This window comes from Lepidochelys olivacea (assembly GCF_965140295.1).
Source record: "Lepidochelys olivacea isolate rLepOli2 genome assembly, chromosome: 12".
Lineage (NCBI taxonomy): Eukaryota > Metazoa > Chordata > Testudines > Cheloniidae > Lepidochelys > Lepidochelys olivacea.
The window spans coordinates 20,458,008-20,478,243 of record NC_140422.1 but is presented as its reverse complement, the minus strand read 5'-3'; the positions used below and the strand labels follow the sequence as shown (position 1 = coordinate 20,478,243).

The 20,236-nt window shown below is 38.5% G+C and overlaps 1 protein-coding gene across 2 annotated transcripts in view; it reads left to right on the top strand.

Annotated features, from left to right (window-relative positions):
• LOC311528984 (uncharacterized protein F13E9.13, mitochondrial-like) overlaps positions 1 to 15,369 on the top strand; it is a 42,436-nt gene extending 27,067 nt beyond the window's left edge. For both annotated transcript variants that reach the window (XM_084644550.1, XM_084644549.1), the window contains 3 exons: positions 382 to 532; positions 2,847 to 2,974; positions 10,730 to 15,369. In XM_084644550.1, the coding sequence (XP_084500676.1) occupies positions 382 to 532; positions 2,847 to 2,974; positions 10,730 to 10,920 (470 nt within the window). In that variant the 3' untranslated portion in view covers positions 10,921 to 15,369. The remainder of the gene's footprint in view (positions 1 to 381; positions 533 to 2,846; positions 2,975 to 10,729) is intronic.
• The last annotated feature ends 4,867 nt before the right edge of the window (positions 15,370 to 20,236 follow it).

The following is a 20,236-nucleotide window of genomic DNA, read 5'->3' as shown; positions in this document are numbered from 1 at the left end:
ATTTGTACATCGAAATCCAAAGATTGTATCTTAGCTGCAATTAGGAGGTAGCTCACCATCCAGCTTACGGGTTTTTCCTTGTAGTGGGCCTAGGAGGTACGGGGGGGGCTGTTTGTGGAAATTCAGTTTGTGTTGCTCTTGATGTATGCCTTGCACCTAGAGGCTACGGTGATGGGTTGCACTAAAAATCTTTAACACATGTTTTAACTAGGCTTGACAAACTACTTATCAGCAGAGACTTGCTTTTTGTGCTAGTGTCTGAGAACCTCTCAATACTGTATCAGAATAGACTGAAAATGTAATTACAGGATGAAATTTAGGAGAAATGTAATTTCTCTTTGCAGTTCAATTTCATCTTCAGATTTCAAATTTCTTTTCTAGGTCTGGATTTTATCCGAGTTGAAGGGTTTGTTTTTTCTCATGTTGCTGATGAAGGGATTATAAATGCCTGTGCAGGTGATCTGCTAAGATACCGAAAACAAATCGGAGCACAGCATGTTCAAATTTTTGCCGATATTAAAAAGAAACACAGGTAAATATGCGCACTGTTTACATATGTGTTAATGTAAAAATAATCTGATGTTCATTTTACATTAATCTTATTAATTACTCAGAAAGTGAATATTGGGAGAACTTTACTGCTCACACAGGGTCTTGCAAAACTATTAAACTTGCCCCTATAAACTGCAGCTTTCTGCATCTGTGTAATTTGCAGTTGTTTAACTTTCAGAATTTGTAAATGTCTTGTTTCTGACATAAGGTGATGCTTTATATCAGTTAGATGTATCTCCTTATTATGTTTACAAATAAATCATGTTTCATGAGGGTAAGCATCTAAAATAGCTATTTTAATAGCTAAGTTAATATTAATATTTTAATAGCTAAGTTATATGGGTGGCTACCAAATGTGACACATACAAATCATGAGATTTTTGCCACATTAAAAGCTCTTATCCCTTTCCCTCTAATATTGGTTTCTTCAATTTTAAATCAGTGCTGTATGTGGATATGGAGTATGTTTTATGATTATCAGGCAGCAGCATCTTATGACAGCTATGTGAATTCAAGCTGACATTTCATCACAATTGTCATATAGTCCTTTCTGTTATTAGATGTTTCTTTGAAATTTAATTCAGAAAAAGAGAGAACCAAAAAGCTGTGTATTGCGCATATCAAGTAGCTTGAATTCAAGAAAGATTTGTGTGTGGAGTGTGGGAAAAGTCATGGAAATAGCTAGGTTTGGGGCATATTTAATATCTGGTTTAAAAAAAGAAACATTTCATTATAATAAATGATATGCCGCATTTTCAACATAAGTTTAAAGGTTCCTTCAAAGCATTTACTTTCTAACTTCACCTCTCCATATTCTGAACATCTGTGCAATGATATTTCTTCTTCTGAGAAGTCCCAGAATGTGGTACTTCATGCACATATTCTCATCTTTGTCATATGAGACACTCATATTCAGAATGTACACTGAATTGTTCATAGGCTGATGCAATGTGGTGTTTGTTATTTGCTTAGTTAATAGTGGAAAGGAGAATGTCATCTAACCAGTTTATGGGAAACAAATATTCATGGGATTATTGAACTAAAGGGCAGGGGTTAAAAGGCTGTGGTGTTTTCTCTAACAACAACAACAAAATGCCTGGCACCAAGAATTAGCAGTGTCCAATTCTCTAACTTGACAAACTGTTTCCCAGGTTATCCTTCGTTACTAGCGTTAGGGATTTCCATTTCCTTTCACTCTGTTTTTTCCCTCCATATTTTTACATATGCACAACTTCATCAAGGCCCTGACATCACAATGACTTTCTTCTGGCTGCAAAAAGTTGTTTGGTATTCTTTTTTTAGCACAGTCACACTGATGGAGAGGGTCATGGCAGAGTGAATATGCCAGAAGAGGCATTGCCTCTCAATATGACTGAAGCAAGTTCCTTCTATTCCATTCCCAGATCTGGTTGGCCCAGAAAGAAGGACACTAGTCCCAGGACTACTGGTCTTTTGTGGTTAGTGCTCTGTACTACCATAACAGAGTATCAGGTTACTGTATAATATTGTCTGTGTTAAATATTGTATTTTCTGATTCTATTGTAGAAAAGATAGGGGGAAATTATAAATGTAAAAGTTGGTGTTTCAAAGGCTAAAACTTTCTCAAATTTTTGAAGCTGTCTAAAGCTGAGGTTGCTCTAGATGTAGGTTTCAGAAAAAGAGGCTAGCTTACACATCTTACTGACAGTTACTGCTTAAAATTTGAATGGTACATCTTTGGATGCATGAAGCAACTACTGTTTGAAGATGATAGCTGCTCTCATTTTTTCCTCCAAAGACAGATATCCAGGATATAGTGCTTGCTAATGACTGAAAGTTAGTTCTTTTTGTTGGCCTTTATGAAATGAGATGATGCTCCTAGTCCAGTTCCTAGAGGACAAGGACCTGATTTACAGAAACACCGAGCACCTACAAATCCCCTTGAAATCAGGGGAATTCAGCATCTATGAAAATTAGCCACTCACTACAAAAGCTGCCAGCTCAGTTGGTACTCCAGGGTGACAGTCTAGCACATTTAGCAGTCACTGTGTAGACAGGGTGAGACCCAGACAAAGAGACAAGTGGGTTATGGGTCTAGGATGACCAAACTTTTTTTTCCCTCACATTGTGTTTTTAATGTCAACTGTAAAAAAAAAAAAGGCACTTAACACTCAAAAGTCAATCTTCAGTTGTTCTGACAGTAGGGAGTTGAAATACAATCATGAGTTGTAAGAAAAGCAGCCTAACATTAAACAAGGTGGATAGCAAGTATGTATGCTGAAAGTAACAACAGGTTATGTTTCTGCTGTTTACAGCGCTCACGCTCTGACAGCAGATGTCAGTATATCAGAGACTGCTAAGGCTGCTGAGCTCTTCCTTGCTGATGGGATTGTATTGACTGGAACAGCTACTGGAATGCAGGCAGATCCTAAAGAATTGAAAGGTGAGAGCTGTCACACGAAGGTCGGGCAACAACCAGTGAATCATTTTCTGGATTAAATATAGAGAGAAATCTATACATTCTCTGTTCTAAAAACAGAGAAACTTTCTTTCACCCTAGTGTTTGATTTGGTCTCGCACAAACCAGCGTGATTTGGGTTTTGGTTGGATGTACAGTAGCATGTTTATAAAAACAATTTTTATGGCATAAAAGTTAAAATTATTGTAAGTATTGGGAAAGTATGCTTGGTAACATTTAAGTGTTACTCATATTGGCTTCTTGTAAGAAAAGGAAGGCTTAATTTCTACATGATTTTAATTTAAGAATGAGATTCTCCATAGTCTTTTTTTAAAAAATAGGCTAATAACTAGACTAGTTAAAAATACTTAACTATTAACATGGAAAGACTATTTATAATTGGATTTCTCATTGTGAAACACATATTCCAGCAGCAAGAGAGGAATCTGCCGAGATTTGGACATTTCGGTTCAGTAATACTAGGGGAAGTGTAGCCTTTAAGAGTTGAAAAAGAATTCTCTTTCTCTGATAAGTGGAAAAGTATGTGACATTTAAATTATTTTTAAAGGCGTATTTGTTTCTAAGAGAGAATAACTTGACCCATGAATTCTGACCTGTGTAGATATCATGTATGGTGCCTGATGTTACTATATTGGCACAGGTTGGAATTGTCTTCAACAAATTGGATTGCTCCTTTGTTACAGTTCATTGTGCTAAGGACTGATATTCACGTAGATGAATGGCTTGAATCTGAGAAATGCTGAGCACCTGCAACTTTCATTTGAAGTCAGCTCCCATCGATATGGCTGGTGTTCATCACCTCCCAGGGTCAGGCTCTAAAAGTAATCATCATATGCTCAACCAAGACTGGGAACATTTTTAGCAAAAATCATGTTTGAAGAAACAAGAAGACTGCTTTTGTGGGTTCCATTCTTGCTGCTTTAAACATGGCTCTTTCTGGTCTAAAGACAGCCAGTCATTCATCCTTCCTTATTACAATTCTAAAGAAGAAAAGGCAGGTGATAAACATACTACATGTTTTACATATTTACCACAGAGACCTGCGTATCAGACCACATTCAGAATGTTACATAGTTAGTGGAAATTTCCAATATTTATCCATACAATACAGGTTCAACACTATGTTGTTACAGGGCATATTAAACTTGACAAATTAGGTTTTCATGTGCATATACAGAATTAAAACAAAGCCCTTGCCAAAGAATAGATGATAAATGACTACATTTTAGCTCACCCTTAGGTAAACTGCAGTGGAAAGCTGGCTATGTATGAAGATAGGCCTCTTAAAGTAATGGATTTTCTCAGTATTAAAACAAAAATTGTTTCATGAAACAGAACCTTCTGAAAACAATGTGACTCTAAAGTTTGACAGACTTAACCTTTGTATCATCCACACCCTTAAATTAGTTTTTGTTTCCCCCTTCTTCAATGGAAAAAAACAAATAAGTCTCAAAAAGTCGTAAAAACCAGAAGGCAAAATTCTGTTCTAGGATGTGTGTAGCTTCCCTTGACTTTGGTGGGTGCCACCTCACACATCAGAGAGCAGATTTTGTCCTATAGTTTTTTACAGTGGGATACCAACCAAGCCAAACCATGGATTCTAGAATTTATGTATACGTGCCAGTTTTATTCTCTTTCTGGCTCCAAAGAACAGAGATCAGAGAAATGACACAAAGTATACCCATTTGTGTGGCTCTCACTTTTGTGTCATGAATACAACAAACCTAGTATTCTGGGTTTGTTTTGGTTGGGTCACACAGCTAAGTGCTGAGATTTTATGACAGTGTGGCAATCCCTCATTTAAGAGGGTTGGTAGTTTTGAATTGTTAATTGGGGAGGGACCTCTTGAAAAATCAGTATTCTTGGGTCGGAAATGAGAGTTTAAGCACATCAGTGTTGGTAATCTCTCTAACAGAATCAGACCTACGGTCACAAAGTTGAGTGTTGGTGTGAGTGAATTTTTGCATTTCACAAGTTTGTGTTGTTAGAAGTACTGTGTTACAATGAAGACGTTAAGTGTAGACAAAATTGGACACCTTTCATCATGTTACAAAATATATAATTTAAAACATTTTATGCCAACTTAAGCTTTGATCTGATCAGCTGTCTCTTGAAAGTAGAACTGAAAAGGCAGTTGAGATTTTGCCATATCCTTTTTCAGATTTGTTATGCAGCAATACAGAAATGCTAGTGCCTTTGTCTCTGATGTATTGAATTGACTGTGATTTGAGGTAGGAAAGAAGTGTTTCTGTCAAACAAGGAAACTGTGTGAAGGGGCTAGAATTTTGTTTAGATTATGTTGATACCTTAATTCAAGCCTCCTAATTGTGGTGATACTTTGCCATGACCAGCCCTGACCAAAGGTCCTTTCACATGATATTGTGAGGATCTCTCAAGTATTATTCTCTGTAAAACTTCTATAGATGACTATAGATACGTCGCTTTTTCTCTGTTTATGAGTGAAGGCAAGCAGGCTCCTCTGAGGCAACTACCAGTCCATTCCACACAGCAGCTGGCAGGCATTGCTTATACAGTTAGTGACTATTGGGCTCTCTGTAGTACCCAGCTACTTCAGTTCTACAAAGTACCTAAGCAGCACCGGTCTAGGAAGTGAGGGACCCAAAGTCCCTTGTGCTTTTGCACTCTACCACTGTTGGGCCATTAAGAAGCAGGCATTAGAATGCTGGGCTTATGTTGCACTTAATTTCTTAGCAGACTATATTTCCATTTGAGAATGTGTTTATCTTTCAGATAGGCAAAATTATATTATAAAAACTTCTATGATGGGAGACTTGTCCAAGTCTAAATAGCTCAAGGCTTGCTTTTGGAGGATAGGTGCTTTCTTCTTTAGATCTCCAGTCCATATCCAGCCTAGGTTGGAAGTAACTAAAAAGTTTTTACTATTTGATGACTGTTTGATGAACTGTGGGAAAATGAGTTAGTGGTCGCAGTCCAGTAACCGCTGGACATGTACCCATGTCACAAAAACCACCAGAGTAGATAGTAATAATTTGGACCTTTGTTGGCATTGTTCACAGTGGGAACATGGAGACCAATTTACCTTTCTGCACATAGGTGGTTCGCTTATGTTGGGTACAAGCGCATTGCTGCTGCCCATGCTGTACCTGTTCTATAGATAAAGAGAGGACATCTGTCTCTAATCTGCACCTTTTACCAGCACTAGGCATAATGATGAAACAAAGCCCTTTGAATTAAAATAACTAAAACGTGTTACAGTACTGCATATACCATAAACACAGTGGTGTGTATGGTACAATGATTATTGCATATGAATAAAATGTTAAAGAAAAGTATTTGAGCAAGTTATTGGGGCATTGTTTAGTTTTACACTGTTTACCTTTTTTTTTTAAAGCTATGAATTGTTGACCTTTATTTCATGCAATTTGTGCATATCCTAGTTCAAAAAGTTTCATTATGCTTTGCTATTTCATCTGATTTTTATTAGACATGTATTCAGATATACTGTCACAAGGAAGAACACAGTGTCCTCTAGTTATAGTTTATTGAAGCAGAGGAATGTCTAAGTATAATTGTATAAACTTTGAGATCTTGTCACGTAGAATACATAGTCACAAAATTATCTGAAAAAGTACAGTAGCTTGCGAAGAGTTGGCTTAAGAGTTATAAACAAGGTTTTGAGTTTAGAGACAATTAACAAATGTAGTGTTTAATGTTAAATTCTACTACGCAGAAACATCATACTGCACTGATTCCCATAATGCTGTTGCCTATTTAAAAAATAAAAAGTTAGAATTTGGGCAGTGATATAGTGCAAGTCTTATTAAACAACACCAAAATGTAAACCATTTGACCTGGATCAACATTATGTCTTACTGTGTGAAAGTATCTGTTTAAAATAATTTGAGTGACTTTACACTCAATTTGGTAACCAAATGTAATGCCAAAGTGGGCAGTAAGGACGATGTATGTTTCCTATCCTGGTACTTTCTGGCTGCCCCCACCTTCTGCACAGGAAAGGACAGATCTGTGTGTGGAGGGTCCACTTCACACACAGATTACTGCAGGATGCTTGGATCCTTTGTTATTTAAGGAAGCCTTTGAAATAGCACATTTCAGTTTTCATTGTCTTAGTCTTTGCTTCTTAGGGCTTCTCTTGGGCCCATATGTCAGCTTAGATATTCTACTCTTCCTGCATGATCAGTTTACTTATTGACTCAGTACAATTATGTAGTGCCGGCAATGTGTCCTGTGCACTTTTCATAAAAACAAATACAGACTTTTGGCCAAATTCTCCTGGGAGAGCAGTTGAGCACTGCAACGCATATCTGTGAAAAGAATGTCATGTTAAATCTGTATTTGAGCCTAAGTAAAGCGGATAGGGTACTCTTAATAGATAGGGCATTGTATAAATAAAATTCTGATTTTGTTTTTGTTCAGTAATATAGTGGAAAGCTAATGAATCTATTATTGTGAGCAGGACTCCTGTCAGGATATAAAATAGGCATGAAAAGGGCTATAGCCCGACTCATCTGATGTGTCTAATTCAGGGCAAGGCTTTCCTTAAAATTGTCTTCCACTGTAGGATGGTCTTATTCTTCTGTGTTTACAGTATGTAGGATGACCAGATAGCAAGTGTAAAAAATCGGGATGGGATGTGGGGGTAATAGATGCCTATATAAGGAAAAAAAAACAAAATTGGGTCCCTATAAAATCAGGACATCTGGTCACCCTAACATTATGTGACAGATGGTGTTTGTTTTAGATGGAAGAATGCTAGCACATCTGACCTAGAGGAAGCTTCAGTAGCATTTGTATAGGTAGCTCTTCTCTTGGTGAAGCAGAATGGAAGTAAATAATTAGTCTTTCCTGTAGCATCATTAACAAGTTACAATTCTTCTGAAACTTTAAAGTAAACAGCATTTTCTTGCAGAGTTATATTTTACATGTGTATCCTTCCTCTGACGCTGTAACCACCTACGCCAGCTTGTTATCACCAAGTAAAGCAATTTTTATATTTCTGTAAAGGTCAGAAATAATGTTCTACACCATTTTCTTTGAGGAAGCAAATAGAGCATCCTGCAAGGCACCGAGTCATTTTTGTGAGAACCAATTTGAAGTTAATGGTGATGAGGAAGTTCAGCACCTATTAGAATTGAGTCTTTATTTTTTCATAGCTAGATATTGACTTGTGCCTTTCAGAGACTTCTGTTAATCATCTGTCCTTTCTCCATAAAAGAAACTGAGCATAATAATAAATTTGAGATCTGAACAACAAACTACTTTCTCTGGACCTTGTATCAATTTCTGTCATATTAAAAAAAACCCAAAAACCTCAGAATGCTTACATCTCACAGTGAACACAGTCACTTGAATAAATCTGAGGGAAATTCACCCTTGTGCACAGGGACTGCACAAAGGCTGAAGAGGGACTTCAGTGTTGCATAAGTCTTGTCTTGTGCCCGGGGTGAATTTCACCATATGCAACCTGGTGAAGGTTCGACTTGTTAAGTGATGTGTTGTTTCTAGATAAAATAATGTGCTGCTTTTATGTCCCACTGCCCTTTTAAAACAAAAATAATATTTACTAGCACTGCCTTTGGCCTGCAAATAAAGTAGATGGAGTTGTCCAAATAGTCCTTATGACCACTGTTTGCTTCTCTGCTTCCCTTCCCCTAAATTAGAAGATCAACTAGAGAGCCTGTTTTTCCTTTTCCTTTCATGGGGAATAACACTGTTTTGCTGCCTCTTCCCTGAAGATCTTGTTCTAGTCATCAGCATAGCATAAATTCAGCAAAGAGACCTGGTAGAAATATACACTGCTCCAACTACCATTATTGTGATTTAAACTGATAACTACAGAATTGTAATGAACACAGCACTATTGAATAGTTCTGCCATTTTAATAATCTCACCGCCTCCACCCAAAAAAACCCATCTGTGCTGACATAAATGGAAACAAGAATAACGTCTTATTCTTGTTGCTGTTACACTTTAATTACCATCTAGAAAGATTTGTTTTTATTGTTTTCCTTTTGGGATGAGAGAGAAATTGATAACACAGTTAAGAATCCTTATTTTTGTATTTAAGTAACTCCCATAGGAATAAATTCTGTCCCCAAGACACTGGGTTCTGACTTGAGTGATCTAGGTTCTATTCTAGATGCTACTTCAATATAAATGACTGCCTCTTTCTATGTATTTGTACAGCACCTCGTAAAATGAGGCTCTGATCTTATTTGGATGCTAGGTACTGCTGTAATATTAGTAACAAGGGAATCCAAGATGCAGAAGAACCATTGTACTTCTGCTGCGCAAGGGAGCTCCCTCAAAAGCTTAGTTCAGCAGAGGCTTCTTGGTAGGGTTGCCAGCTGCCTAATCACACAAACCCAAACACCCTTCCCCTCCTCCTGTCCTGCCCCTTCCCCAAGCCCATGTCCCTGTCCTGCCACTTCTCCGAGGCCCCGTCCCCACTCACTCCACCCCCCCCTTCCTCTCTCTCCCCCACCCTCACTCACTTTCACCAGGCTGGAGAAGGAGTTTGGGATGCGGGGTGTGGGCTGGGACAGGGAGTTGGAGTGTGGGAGGGGGTTGGGGTGTAGGGTGCAGGCTCTGGGAGGGAGTTTGGGTGCAGGAGTGGGTGCAGGCTCTGGGAGGGAGTTTGGGTGTGGGCTGGGGCCGGGGGTTGGGGAACAGGAGGGGGTGAGGGGGATGGCGCTTACCTCGGGCGGCTCCCAAAAGCGACCAGCACATCCCTCTGGCAGCGGCTCCTAGGCGGGGGGGCCAAGGGGTCTCCACATGCCGCTGCCCCTGTCTACAGGCACTGCTCCCGCAGCTCCCATTGGCTGCAGTTCCTGGCCAATGGGACCTATAGAGTCGGCACTCTGGGCGGGGGCAGCGCGTGGAGACACGCACACACCCAGGAGCCAGAAGGACGTGCTGGCCGCTTCCGAGAGCAGTGCGGAACCAAGGCAGGTAGGGAGCCTGCCTTAGCCCCGCTGCACCGCCAGACTGTCAGTGCTTAAAATCTCCCAGTTTGGGTGCAGTAGCTCTGGGAGACAGATCGTGATTCCAGTAGACTCTCGACGAAACCAGGAGCATTGGCCACCCTACTTCTTGGGCATCTTCGTGCAGCGTGGTTTGTGGGGGCAGGAGAAGAAAGGGCTAGTACAAGTGAGGCCAGAGGATTCACTGCCAAATAGTCATTGCCCCATGTGGAGTGGCGGTCACAAGAGTGGCCGTTAATTGTTTCAGTTGCAGGCTTTGCCTCTTCCTCAGCACTGAAACTGCCCTGTGATGCATGGCCAATGGTGGTTTCGTGTGACCCCAACTTTGTTTCTTTTGCTTGAATAGTGGTTTACAAAACAAATGCAGCATTGTTGTAGCCATGTTGGTCCCAGAATATTAGAGAGACAAGGTGGGTGAGGTAATAGCTTTTATTTATTCTCAGTTGGTGAGAGAGACAAGCTCAAAAGCTTACACAGAGCTGCTCTTCTTTTGTTAGCAGTCATTACAAGTGGTTTCTACAGACAAGCCACGTAATTCTTTACCAGAGAAACCAAGACCAGGTGTTGCTGACAGTCAGTATAATTTTTTAGCAAAGTATCAGTTGGAAATTGGATAAGTCAAGGCTGATTAATTTTGTGTCCCTATAATTTTAAGGGTGGGAGAAGGGAGAATGATTCTAGAGTGGGCTTAATCCTATTGTTGGATTTACATACGTGGCTTTCTTCATCTTAGAAGTTGAACATGCTGTGAAGATTCCAGTGCTGATTGGGTCTGGAGTGACGCTGGAGAATGCAAGGAACTACTTGGATGCAAATGCTTTAATAATTGGTTCATATTTCAAGAAAAAAGGTTATTGGGCAAATAGTGTTGATCCTGACAGAGTAAAGAAATTTATGGATCATATAGGTAAACTGAGAGAATGAATTTATCATCATATAGTATTGTGTTTGTGTAGAATAAGATTTGGTCATAGCACAACTTCTGTGGGGTTACCATACAAATCCAACAGGATATACAGTACCATGCACAAGCAACCTCTATTAGCATTCATGGGAGTTGCATGGGAATTGGTTAATACAATATTAAATGAGGAGAAAAAATCTTCTCTGTGGCTAGCCAGTAAATCAGGTGGCATTTTAAAGAAAATGGGTGTTCTCAGTTTCATTTGTCGAAGGCACATTTCTGCCGCTCTCTACTCCATGTTCCAGTACTAAATTATCTCTTAGACGTTTTCAGGAATATATTCTTTATGACAGGTAAAGAATTTGTGCAGCTTAAGAATTAGCTGAGTTTTGTTTTACATGTGGAATACAATAGGACACCCTAAGATTTCAGCCACCAGTACTGTAAATTGGGCAGGTCAGTTAGCCGCTGTGTGCCTCAGTTTCTCCATCTGTAAAATGGGGATAATAATACCTATTTTAAAAAATGTTGTAGGACATAATGAGATTTTGTAAAGCAATTTCATCTAATAAAAGTTACTATAAAAGTGCAAGATTTTTTTTCATTCAAACTCTATTTGTCAAAAAAATACAATAAAAATGCTGTAAGTTAGTAAAGTCCATTTATTCATGTCTGAATACTAGTGACGTCGTAGCAGAATTTTTGGAAGTCTTGATCCATCACTAACTTCAGACACTCAGCAGCTGCCCCTCCCAGTTTTAAGTGGCACCCCATCTATTTATCTCTTTGTTGGTCCTTTGCTATGATGACCCATCATGAACTCCTTCCGTGATGACTGTCTCAAGATTATTTCCATCTCTATGGCTGATGTGAGCAAACTACATAAGTTTGTGCCTGTTGATTTCTGAGAGCAGAGTCCTCTTTTCTCCAATAATATTTCGAACATAAAAGTATATGCCAGCACCCCATTCAAAGGCTTCAGTTTTCTTCTAGTCATCCACATTAGTTCCCTAAGATTCACTTCCATAAGTCGCTATGGAAAAAAATTATACTTTTCACCAGTTAAACCTTTGTATGTTTCGAGAGGCCACAGTTTTTCTACACTTTTATAAGGGAGGCCACGACTGAACAAGCCATCCCTAGTCTTCTTCCGATTTCTTTAGACTAGCCTCCTTGATTGGACTATGAATGATCCCAGGTAATTAAATCAATCTACTTCCTCTACAGCTTGACCATTAATCTTGTTGTCCACTTGCATCCTGACGTTAGTGATAGTGTCAAGATACATGCATTTTCATTTTTGCCCCTTTCAGTAGTACATATTTCTCATTAACTGTTTTTAACAGACACCAACATTTGTTGAATTCCATTGATGGTTGCAACAAAAAGCATATCCGAGGTCAGTAAGAGGTGTTCACCAATGGAAATCCTAGTTCCTTTCACTTTATCAAAACCTTCAGGGCTTGTCTCACAAGAAATTCTGCATACATATTAAAAAGACTTGGGAGGCAAAGGAGCATTCTGTCTCCATGTACCAATGGAAAACTTACTGCTGTTTGCACCATGATCTGTTGATGATGGAGACTTGTCACAAATTCAATTAGATGCTTTGGAATCCCCATGTCAGCCAGTATCCTCCAGAGACTGTCATGATGGATGATATCAAATGTTTTGGAGTAGTCAGAGAAACGCCTAATCAATGGATTGCTGAATATTTGCAATTTGATTGTATGTGCCTCGTCCCTCTCTAAAATCAGCTTGTGGTGATGGTAGTTCTGCTTCTGTCATTTGCTTCGTGCTGTCCTGAATTATACAGAGGAACACTTTACTTGCATGCTATATCAAGGAGATGGTACAATAGTCACTGTGCTGTTATATTTCCTTTCTTTGGTAAGAGCAGAAAAATTCCCTTTGTCCAATCATCCAGTCAATTTCTAGTCATTCATGCATTGTTGCAAATTTTCCACATGAGATCAATATCACCATCACCAATCACTTTTAACAATTCTGCAGGCACATTATCTACCCCTGGTGCTTTCCCAAGCTTCATTTTCATAAAAGCACGCACCACTTCCTCACTCAGGATTGATGGCTCAGGCTGTGTACTCTCTTTTCTGTCATCCTGTATTGTAAGTGGCTCTGATGAGGCATAGAGGTTGGCACAGTAATCTCTCTGTGTTTGAAATCACCACCTTCAGTAAAAACACTACTGTCATGATCTTTTATTATGCTTGGTTGCAGGGAAAACTTTTTACTAAAATGTCTGACCACTGTGAACATACCTTTTGTTTTATTATTTTAATTCTCGAGTTCCTCACATTTTGCTCTAATGTATTTGCTCTTATCTCCTCTAGTCTGCCTTTCTATCTGTCTGCTCAGTTCCTTACAGCGTATTTTCTCTCCTGCATTCTTCAGTCTCCAACCTTAACCTTCTCTGTTAATTATGGTGCGGTCTGACACTCACTTTTTGGAATGTGTGCTTTAGTGGCTTCAAGCATGATAGTTTTCATTTTATTCCAAAAGTCATTCAGGTTTTTTCTTCTCTTTCACATATGATAGTGACTCACACCTGTTCTTTACGGAAGTCATGTAGTTTTAGTTGATTTGGGACAAGTGCAGACGCAGCGGACCTGACAAACGTCCTATCTTTTTACATTTTAATTTTATGTTTGAGGGTAACAGTTGATGGTCTGACCCACAGTCTGCACTCAGGGAAGTCTTTGTCCATTGGACGCTTTATCTCCAGCGTCCCTGTATCATTACATAGTTGAACTGGTTCTTTGTCACATCATCAGGTGACCTCCATATATGTAAACATATAGGATGTTGGGTGAAGATATTGTTTGTAATGATCAGATGATTACAGTACAGACTTCGACTAAACATCTTCCTCTCATATTGTAAACCCAGACCACTGTTTCCCTTTATTTCTTTGAGAGCTTACAACTCCAACTTTTGTGTTCAGATCTCCAATTACAAGGGTGATGTCTTCACTTGGTGTTTTAATAAGTGTCTCTTCAAATCATTCATAGAATGCCATAAATTGTTCGCTCGTCAGCTGCATAGAGGCTTAAACCTCTATGATCAACCTTTTAACTGACTTTGCTTGAAGGCAAATTGTAATGGTTGTATTGCTGATTGTATTATATCCAAGCACACACTTTGGTGTCTCCTTGAATAAAATAAATGCAACCCCTTTTTTCTCACTTTCTCAGAACCTGAGTGTATACCACATACCCATCCATCATCATGAAGTGACTTCTACCATTCCATCACAGCTTAGATTTCATGTATATCTATCTTACATCTTTGTAAATGGCAAAGTTCCCTTCATACATACGCCTCACAATCCATGTTCCTGTTCTGATCATTCTTTTATGAAGGTTCAAGTTATTCTTTTCCTTGGTGCAAACATCAGGTACTGTACTTCCCAAAGGATTTGGTACAGCACCATCGTAACTGCAACTGGTACTCTTGATGGCCAGAACCTCCTCCCCAGGATAATTTGATGAGCCTTTTGACGTGGGAGGTATCTCACCATCCAGTGCCACACATGGATCATGTTGCCTTTGTTCTGCCATGATTGGTCTCATGGGAGAAGATACACGGGGTGGTTTCCTATTGCCTTCTCTCTGGTTTGTGGTTGCTGTTGCTTAAATCATGATTTAATAACTCTTCTCCCTGTTGATGGCATTTCCCAATTGGAGGTCCCAATATCCTCCCCAGGACCTCATCTGTCCGAAGCCATTAGTACTTCCTGAGGTTTCAGCCAGTTGTAGATGGTACGGTCTACTGCCATTACAGCATCAGGCTGACTTGGAAATGCTGTACCACAACCAAAATTTTGAAAAAAATTGGGAAATGGATTCACTTTCAGTACTTAATGAAGAGTAAGTGTAAATATTTAAATTATTTTAAATAGAGCTGCTTGACATTTTTTAGGAATTTTGACAAAATATTTTAGTAAAAGTATTTGAAATGAAGATTTAATGCTGTTTCCAGACCAGCTAATTCAGCTCTGCACTTCTCAGGATTAGTATTAGTGATGTTGCAGACTGCCAAGATCCTTCCTGATACACACAGGGGTAATTGTGATGGAAGCCTTTCTTGTTGTACTGAGGGGTAAACACAGATTTTCATTTTTCACAAAGAATTCTTCAACACAGAAAACAATAGTGGATAGATTCAGCCATCTCTTAAAACTAATAAATTATCATGAATAAAAAATGATTTTCCTTAGCCAAAAAAAGGTCTAGAAGTCATTGTGTGCTTATGTAAAATCAGAGAATGATAGAAGTACTAAAAGATCTTTAAAAAATCTTTTTTGTTATTTTGGGTTCATAATGTGAAAATCTGTGTGATGTTTTAGTGAGAATGATGTGGACCCAGACATGTTCTACATGGATACATTTCAGAGAGGTGTTTTTATCTGAGCACCGAAGTGAAAGAAGAAATTTTGCACGATAGTATTTATTTATTATATATTTATAATGTATTTTGCAGATTCGTTGGGTTGGAAATGTATTTACTTCATGAACTATCATGTGAAAAACAGTCAAATGTAAATAAAAATGACAATTTCTGATTATATTTTGAGATTTTACTCTTTCATTTTTGATAGAATGTATGTGTGTTTTCATTCTTTGAGACTGTGAGTGAAATCTGTCCTTTGGAATCTCTCTCTTGACATCTGTGCGTAGCTTCCATTGATGCTAATGTAGATTATGTTATGTATATCAAAGGATAAGTGTAAACCCTTTGTAAGCTGGTGGAGACCCACCCATCTCCAAATAAAATGGCACACTTATTGTAGAGCAAAAAGATCATCTCCCAGAGGTTTTGTTTTGTAAAGATAAAGGTAATTCCAAAAAACACAGCATGAAACTCAACATAAGCCTTCTCCCATGGTTCCTTCTCCCTGGACTTACCTGTCTGTCCCATGGTTCCACCAAAGGCTGTTGAGTCCTGTGACTTGCTGTGTGGCCTGTAGAAAGCACAGATGCTTCAGAAGCATGTGTGTCATACACACACAGAGTTTCAAATCTTCAGAAGTGATGTGTTACAAATGTCTGTGTCTGCAGTAACTTGCACTCCTTCCCCTGCAATTTGGTGGGTCTGGTTGGTGTGTTCCCTCCAGAACTACAGAACATCAGCAGGGAAGAGTAGATAATGTCCTAAAGACGTTACTCTTCCCTTTTCATACATCTCCAGCCCCCAAGCAGAGTCTGCATACACGGGCTGTGTGCAGAAGTATTGGGAAGCATGGGGTCCTTCATATGTTAAATTATTTTTCATCTATTTACACTCTACATATTCGCAAAAAGAAAAGGAGTACTTGTGGCACCTCAGAGACTAACCAATTTATTTGAGCATAAGCTTTCGTGAGCTACAGCTCATTTTATCAGATGCATCAAGGTTCCACAAGTACTCCTTTTCTTTTTGCGAATATAGACTAACACGGCTGCTACTCTGAAACTCTACATATTGTAACATATTAATTTATATGCTAGCCAGGATGTTCACTTTGTGTATTCTTTAAGTCCTTAATACTAAATTATGAGACCCATATTATATAGTACTTGTCCTGTTTACAAAGCCATATGCTGTATAAAATTAAAAAGCAATGTGTTTAGAATTCAGTAAAAACAACTGATTTCCATGTTTTAAAATTAATAATGTTTTTTTTCCCACCTGTGTGTTTATGGGGAGGTTTCAAGCAATTCTGAACTTGCATATATTTCCATACCTGATTGCATAGTAGATGAAGTTCTTCTTGTAGTGTCACATGTTTTCTAGTGGAATTATCACCAACTTTGAAATTCATTGTTAAGAAAATGATGAAACTAGAAAGACTAGCATGTGAACAAAGAGGACCAGCTAATAATCAATCTAGTGTTGGAAACGTTTTAAAGCAGTCAATTGGAAAGTGCAACAAATACATTGATAATGACTGTGCAGCAATGATAGTTTTTAAAGACACTGATTACAGTTGCTAAAAGTCACATTAATTACTGTGAAGGTGAAAATCTAATGTGTTACTGTAGTGTTACTAGAAACAAAGAAAAATAAAATTACTTGGCCTGATTTTCTACTCACTTATACCATGTTAGTTAAGAGTAACTCTAATGACATCAGTGGAGTAACAAGATTCTAAAAAGGGGGGTTAAGTGAGAGGAGAATCAGGCTCAATGTGTTTAATACCATTGCTGTGATCTAAGTGAGGAACACAACATGTCCTGTTTCTGTAATAGCTATTCTTCGGAACCAAGAAATCTGCACGTTTTGGCAATGTCTATAAGGTCTAAAATGAAATAACATCAGGTACACCGTAACCTTATAAGAGAGAGACCTTCTAGCGATTTTGTGCAATACTCCGAATATGCACTGAATGTGTCAGACAGAGCACCTCCACTCAATGATTGCTACCTCAGTGTAAAAGAGGACCAAGGCCATAATTTGGCCCTAAATTATTATATGAAAATGTAACTGCAGGATGTAGGGACCCATGTCAAAGAAAAGCTGATTTTAAAGCCCAAGAGGGTGATTGATCGCCAACTCTTTATCATTCTTTCTGCTGAAAGTATTTGTCTAGCATCATTAAGCATCTGCTTGTCTGTTGCACACAGATGCTGTAAATAGAATTTGACCTTTTTATGTAGAAAATGCTTGAATATTTAATGTAAAAATATTAAGTTATCAGGAAGGCTGTGTCTTTTGGGAAGAATGTTCAATTTTACACAAGTTCTCAGAGTACTGCAGAGCATGAATAACTTTGCAGCAGAACAAAGCAGCCAGTGTTATGTGTAGAAACTCTAGATGTGAATAACAGCTGTTCAAGAAGACTTATATTAAATATGTATTAATTAATTTGAAGTGCATCACTTAAATATGTGAAGAGATTATCTTGTGTTAATTTACAGTAAAACATTACAGTACTTGTTAGCTTCATTATAGTATCCTAAAGTATTCCTCTGCCTACATGGGAGCATTTTGTTGAGTGTTGATTGTTTTCGATTTGCCCTTTAAAAATGTCAGTGGCCTCTTTCTTGTTGGATTTGTTCTTGCATAGATACTGCACTTTCTTCTGAGCATAGAATGGACACAAATAATTTGAAGCCAAACTGTTTGAAGAAACTTCAGACAAAGAGAGCTTGTAAAAATATGGCTTCAACTATACACAGCCCTGTAATCACCTGGATTTCACACACAAATCTCTCAGTTGCTTGTGAGCAGATAATAGGTGCACAGTTACCTGTTTGTACAGGTAAGGGCCCGTGCATGGAAGTTCAATATCACCTATCATTTAGGTGGCTATTTGGGAAAATTGGGCCCATATAATATACATGAGGTTCAAGGAGTTGATGGGACACTATAAGCATTGTAATTGTGAAACTTACAAAATTGGTTAATAATACATACTTTCTGTAGTTAAATCAATGTACAAACTTTAACTAATCCTCATTACATCTGTAGAGGTAAGAACATAAGAATGGCCATACTGAGTCAGACTAAAGGTCCATCTAGCCCAGTATCCTGTCTTCTGACAGTGGCCAACGCCTGGTGCCCCAGAGGGAATGAACGGGTAATCATCAAGTGATCCATTCCATATCGCTCGTTCCCTGTCGCAGGCAAGCAGAGGCTAGAGACACCATCCCTGCCCATTCTGGCTAATAGCCATTGTTGGACCTATCCCTCCATGAATTTATCTAGTTCTTTTTTGAACCCTGTTATAGTCTTGACCTTCATAACATCCTCTAGCAAAGCATTCCACAGGTTGACGCTACATTGCATGAAGAAATACTTCCTTTTGTTTGTTTTAAACCTGTTGTATATTAATTTCATTTAGTGACACCTAGTTCTTGTGTTATGAGAAGGCGTAAATAACACTTCCTTATTTACTTTCTCCACTCCCGTTATGATTTTATAGACCTCAATCATATCCCCCCTTAGTTGTTTCTTTTCCAAGCTGAAAAGTCCAAGTCTTATTAATCTGTTCTCATATGGCAGCTGTTCCATACCCCTAATAATTTTGTTTCCCTTTTCTGACCTTTTCCAGTTCCAATATATCTTTTTTTGAGATGGGGCAACCACGTCTGCACGCAGTATTCAAGATGTGGGCCTATGATGGATTTATATAGAGGCAGTATGATATTTTCTGTCTTATTATCTATCCCTTTCTTAATGTTTCCCAACATTCCATTAGCCTTTTTGACTCCCGCTGCACACTGAGTGGATGTTTTGAGAGAACTATCCACAATAACTCCAAGATCTCTTTCTTGAGTGGTAACAACTAATTTAGATACCATTGTATTATATGTATAGTTGGGATTATGTTTTCTCATGTGCATTACTTTGCATTTATCAACATTGAATTTCATCTGCCATTTTGTTGCCCAGTCACCCAGTTTTGAGAGATCCTTTTGTAGCTCTTCGCAGTCTGCCTGGGACTTAACTATCTTGAATAGTTTTGTATCATCTGCAAATTTTCCACCTCACTGTTTTACCCCTTTTTCCAGGTCATTTATGAATATGTTAAATAGGACTGGTACCAGTACAGACCCCTGGGGGACATCACTATTTACCTCTCTCCATTCTGAAAACTGACCATTTATACCTAACCTTTGTTTCCTATCTTCTAACCAGTTACCAATCCATGAAAGGACCTTCCCTCTTATCCCATGACAGCTTACTTTGCTTAAGAGCCTTTGGTGAGGGACCCTGTCAAAGGCTTTCTGAAAATCTAAGTACCCCTTGTTGACCCCCCTTAAAGAATTCTAGCAGATTGGTGAGGCATGTTTTCCCTTTGCAAAAAACATGTTGACACTTTCCCAACAAATTATGTTAATCTATGTATCTGACAATTTTGTCCTTTACTATAGTTTCAACCAGTTTGTCCAGTATTGAAGTCAAGCTTACCGGCCTGTAATTGCCAGGATTACCTCTGGAGCCCTTTTTAAAAATTGGCATTACATTAGCTATCCTCTAGTCATTTGGTACAGAAACTAATTTAAATGATAGATTACAGACTACAGTTAGTAATTCTGTAATTTCACATTTGAGTTCCTTCAGAACACTTTGGTTAATACTATCTGGTCCTGGTGACTTATTATTGTTTAGTTTATCAATTTGTTCCAGAATTTCCTCTAATGACACCTCAAATCTGGGACAGTTCCTCAGATTTGTCACCTAAAAACAATGGCTCAGGTTAGGGAATCTCTTTCACATCCTCAGCCGTGAAGACTGATGCAAAGGAACTCATTTTATTTCTCTGCAATGGCCTTATCATCCTTGAGTGCTCCTTTAGCATCTCAATCATCCAGTGGCCTCACTGGTTGT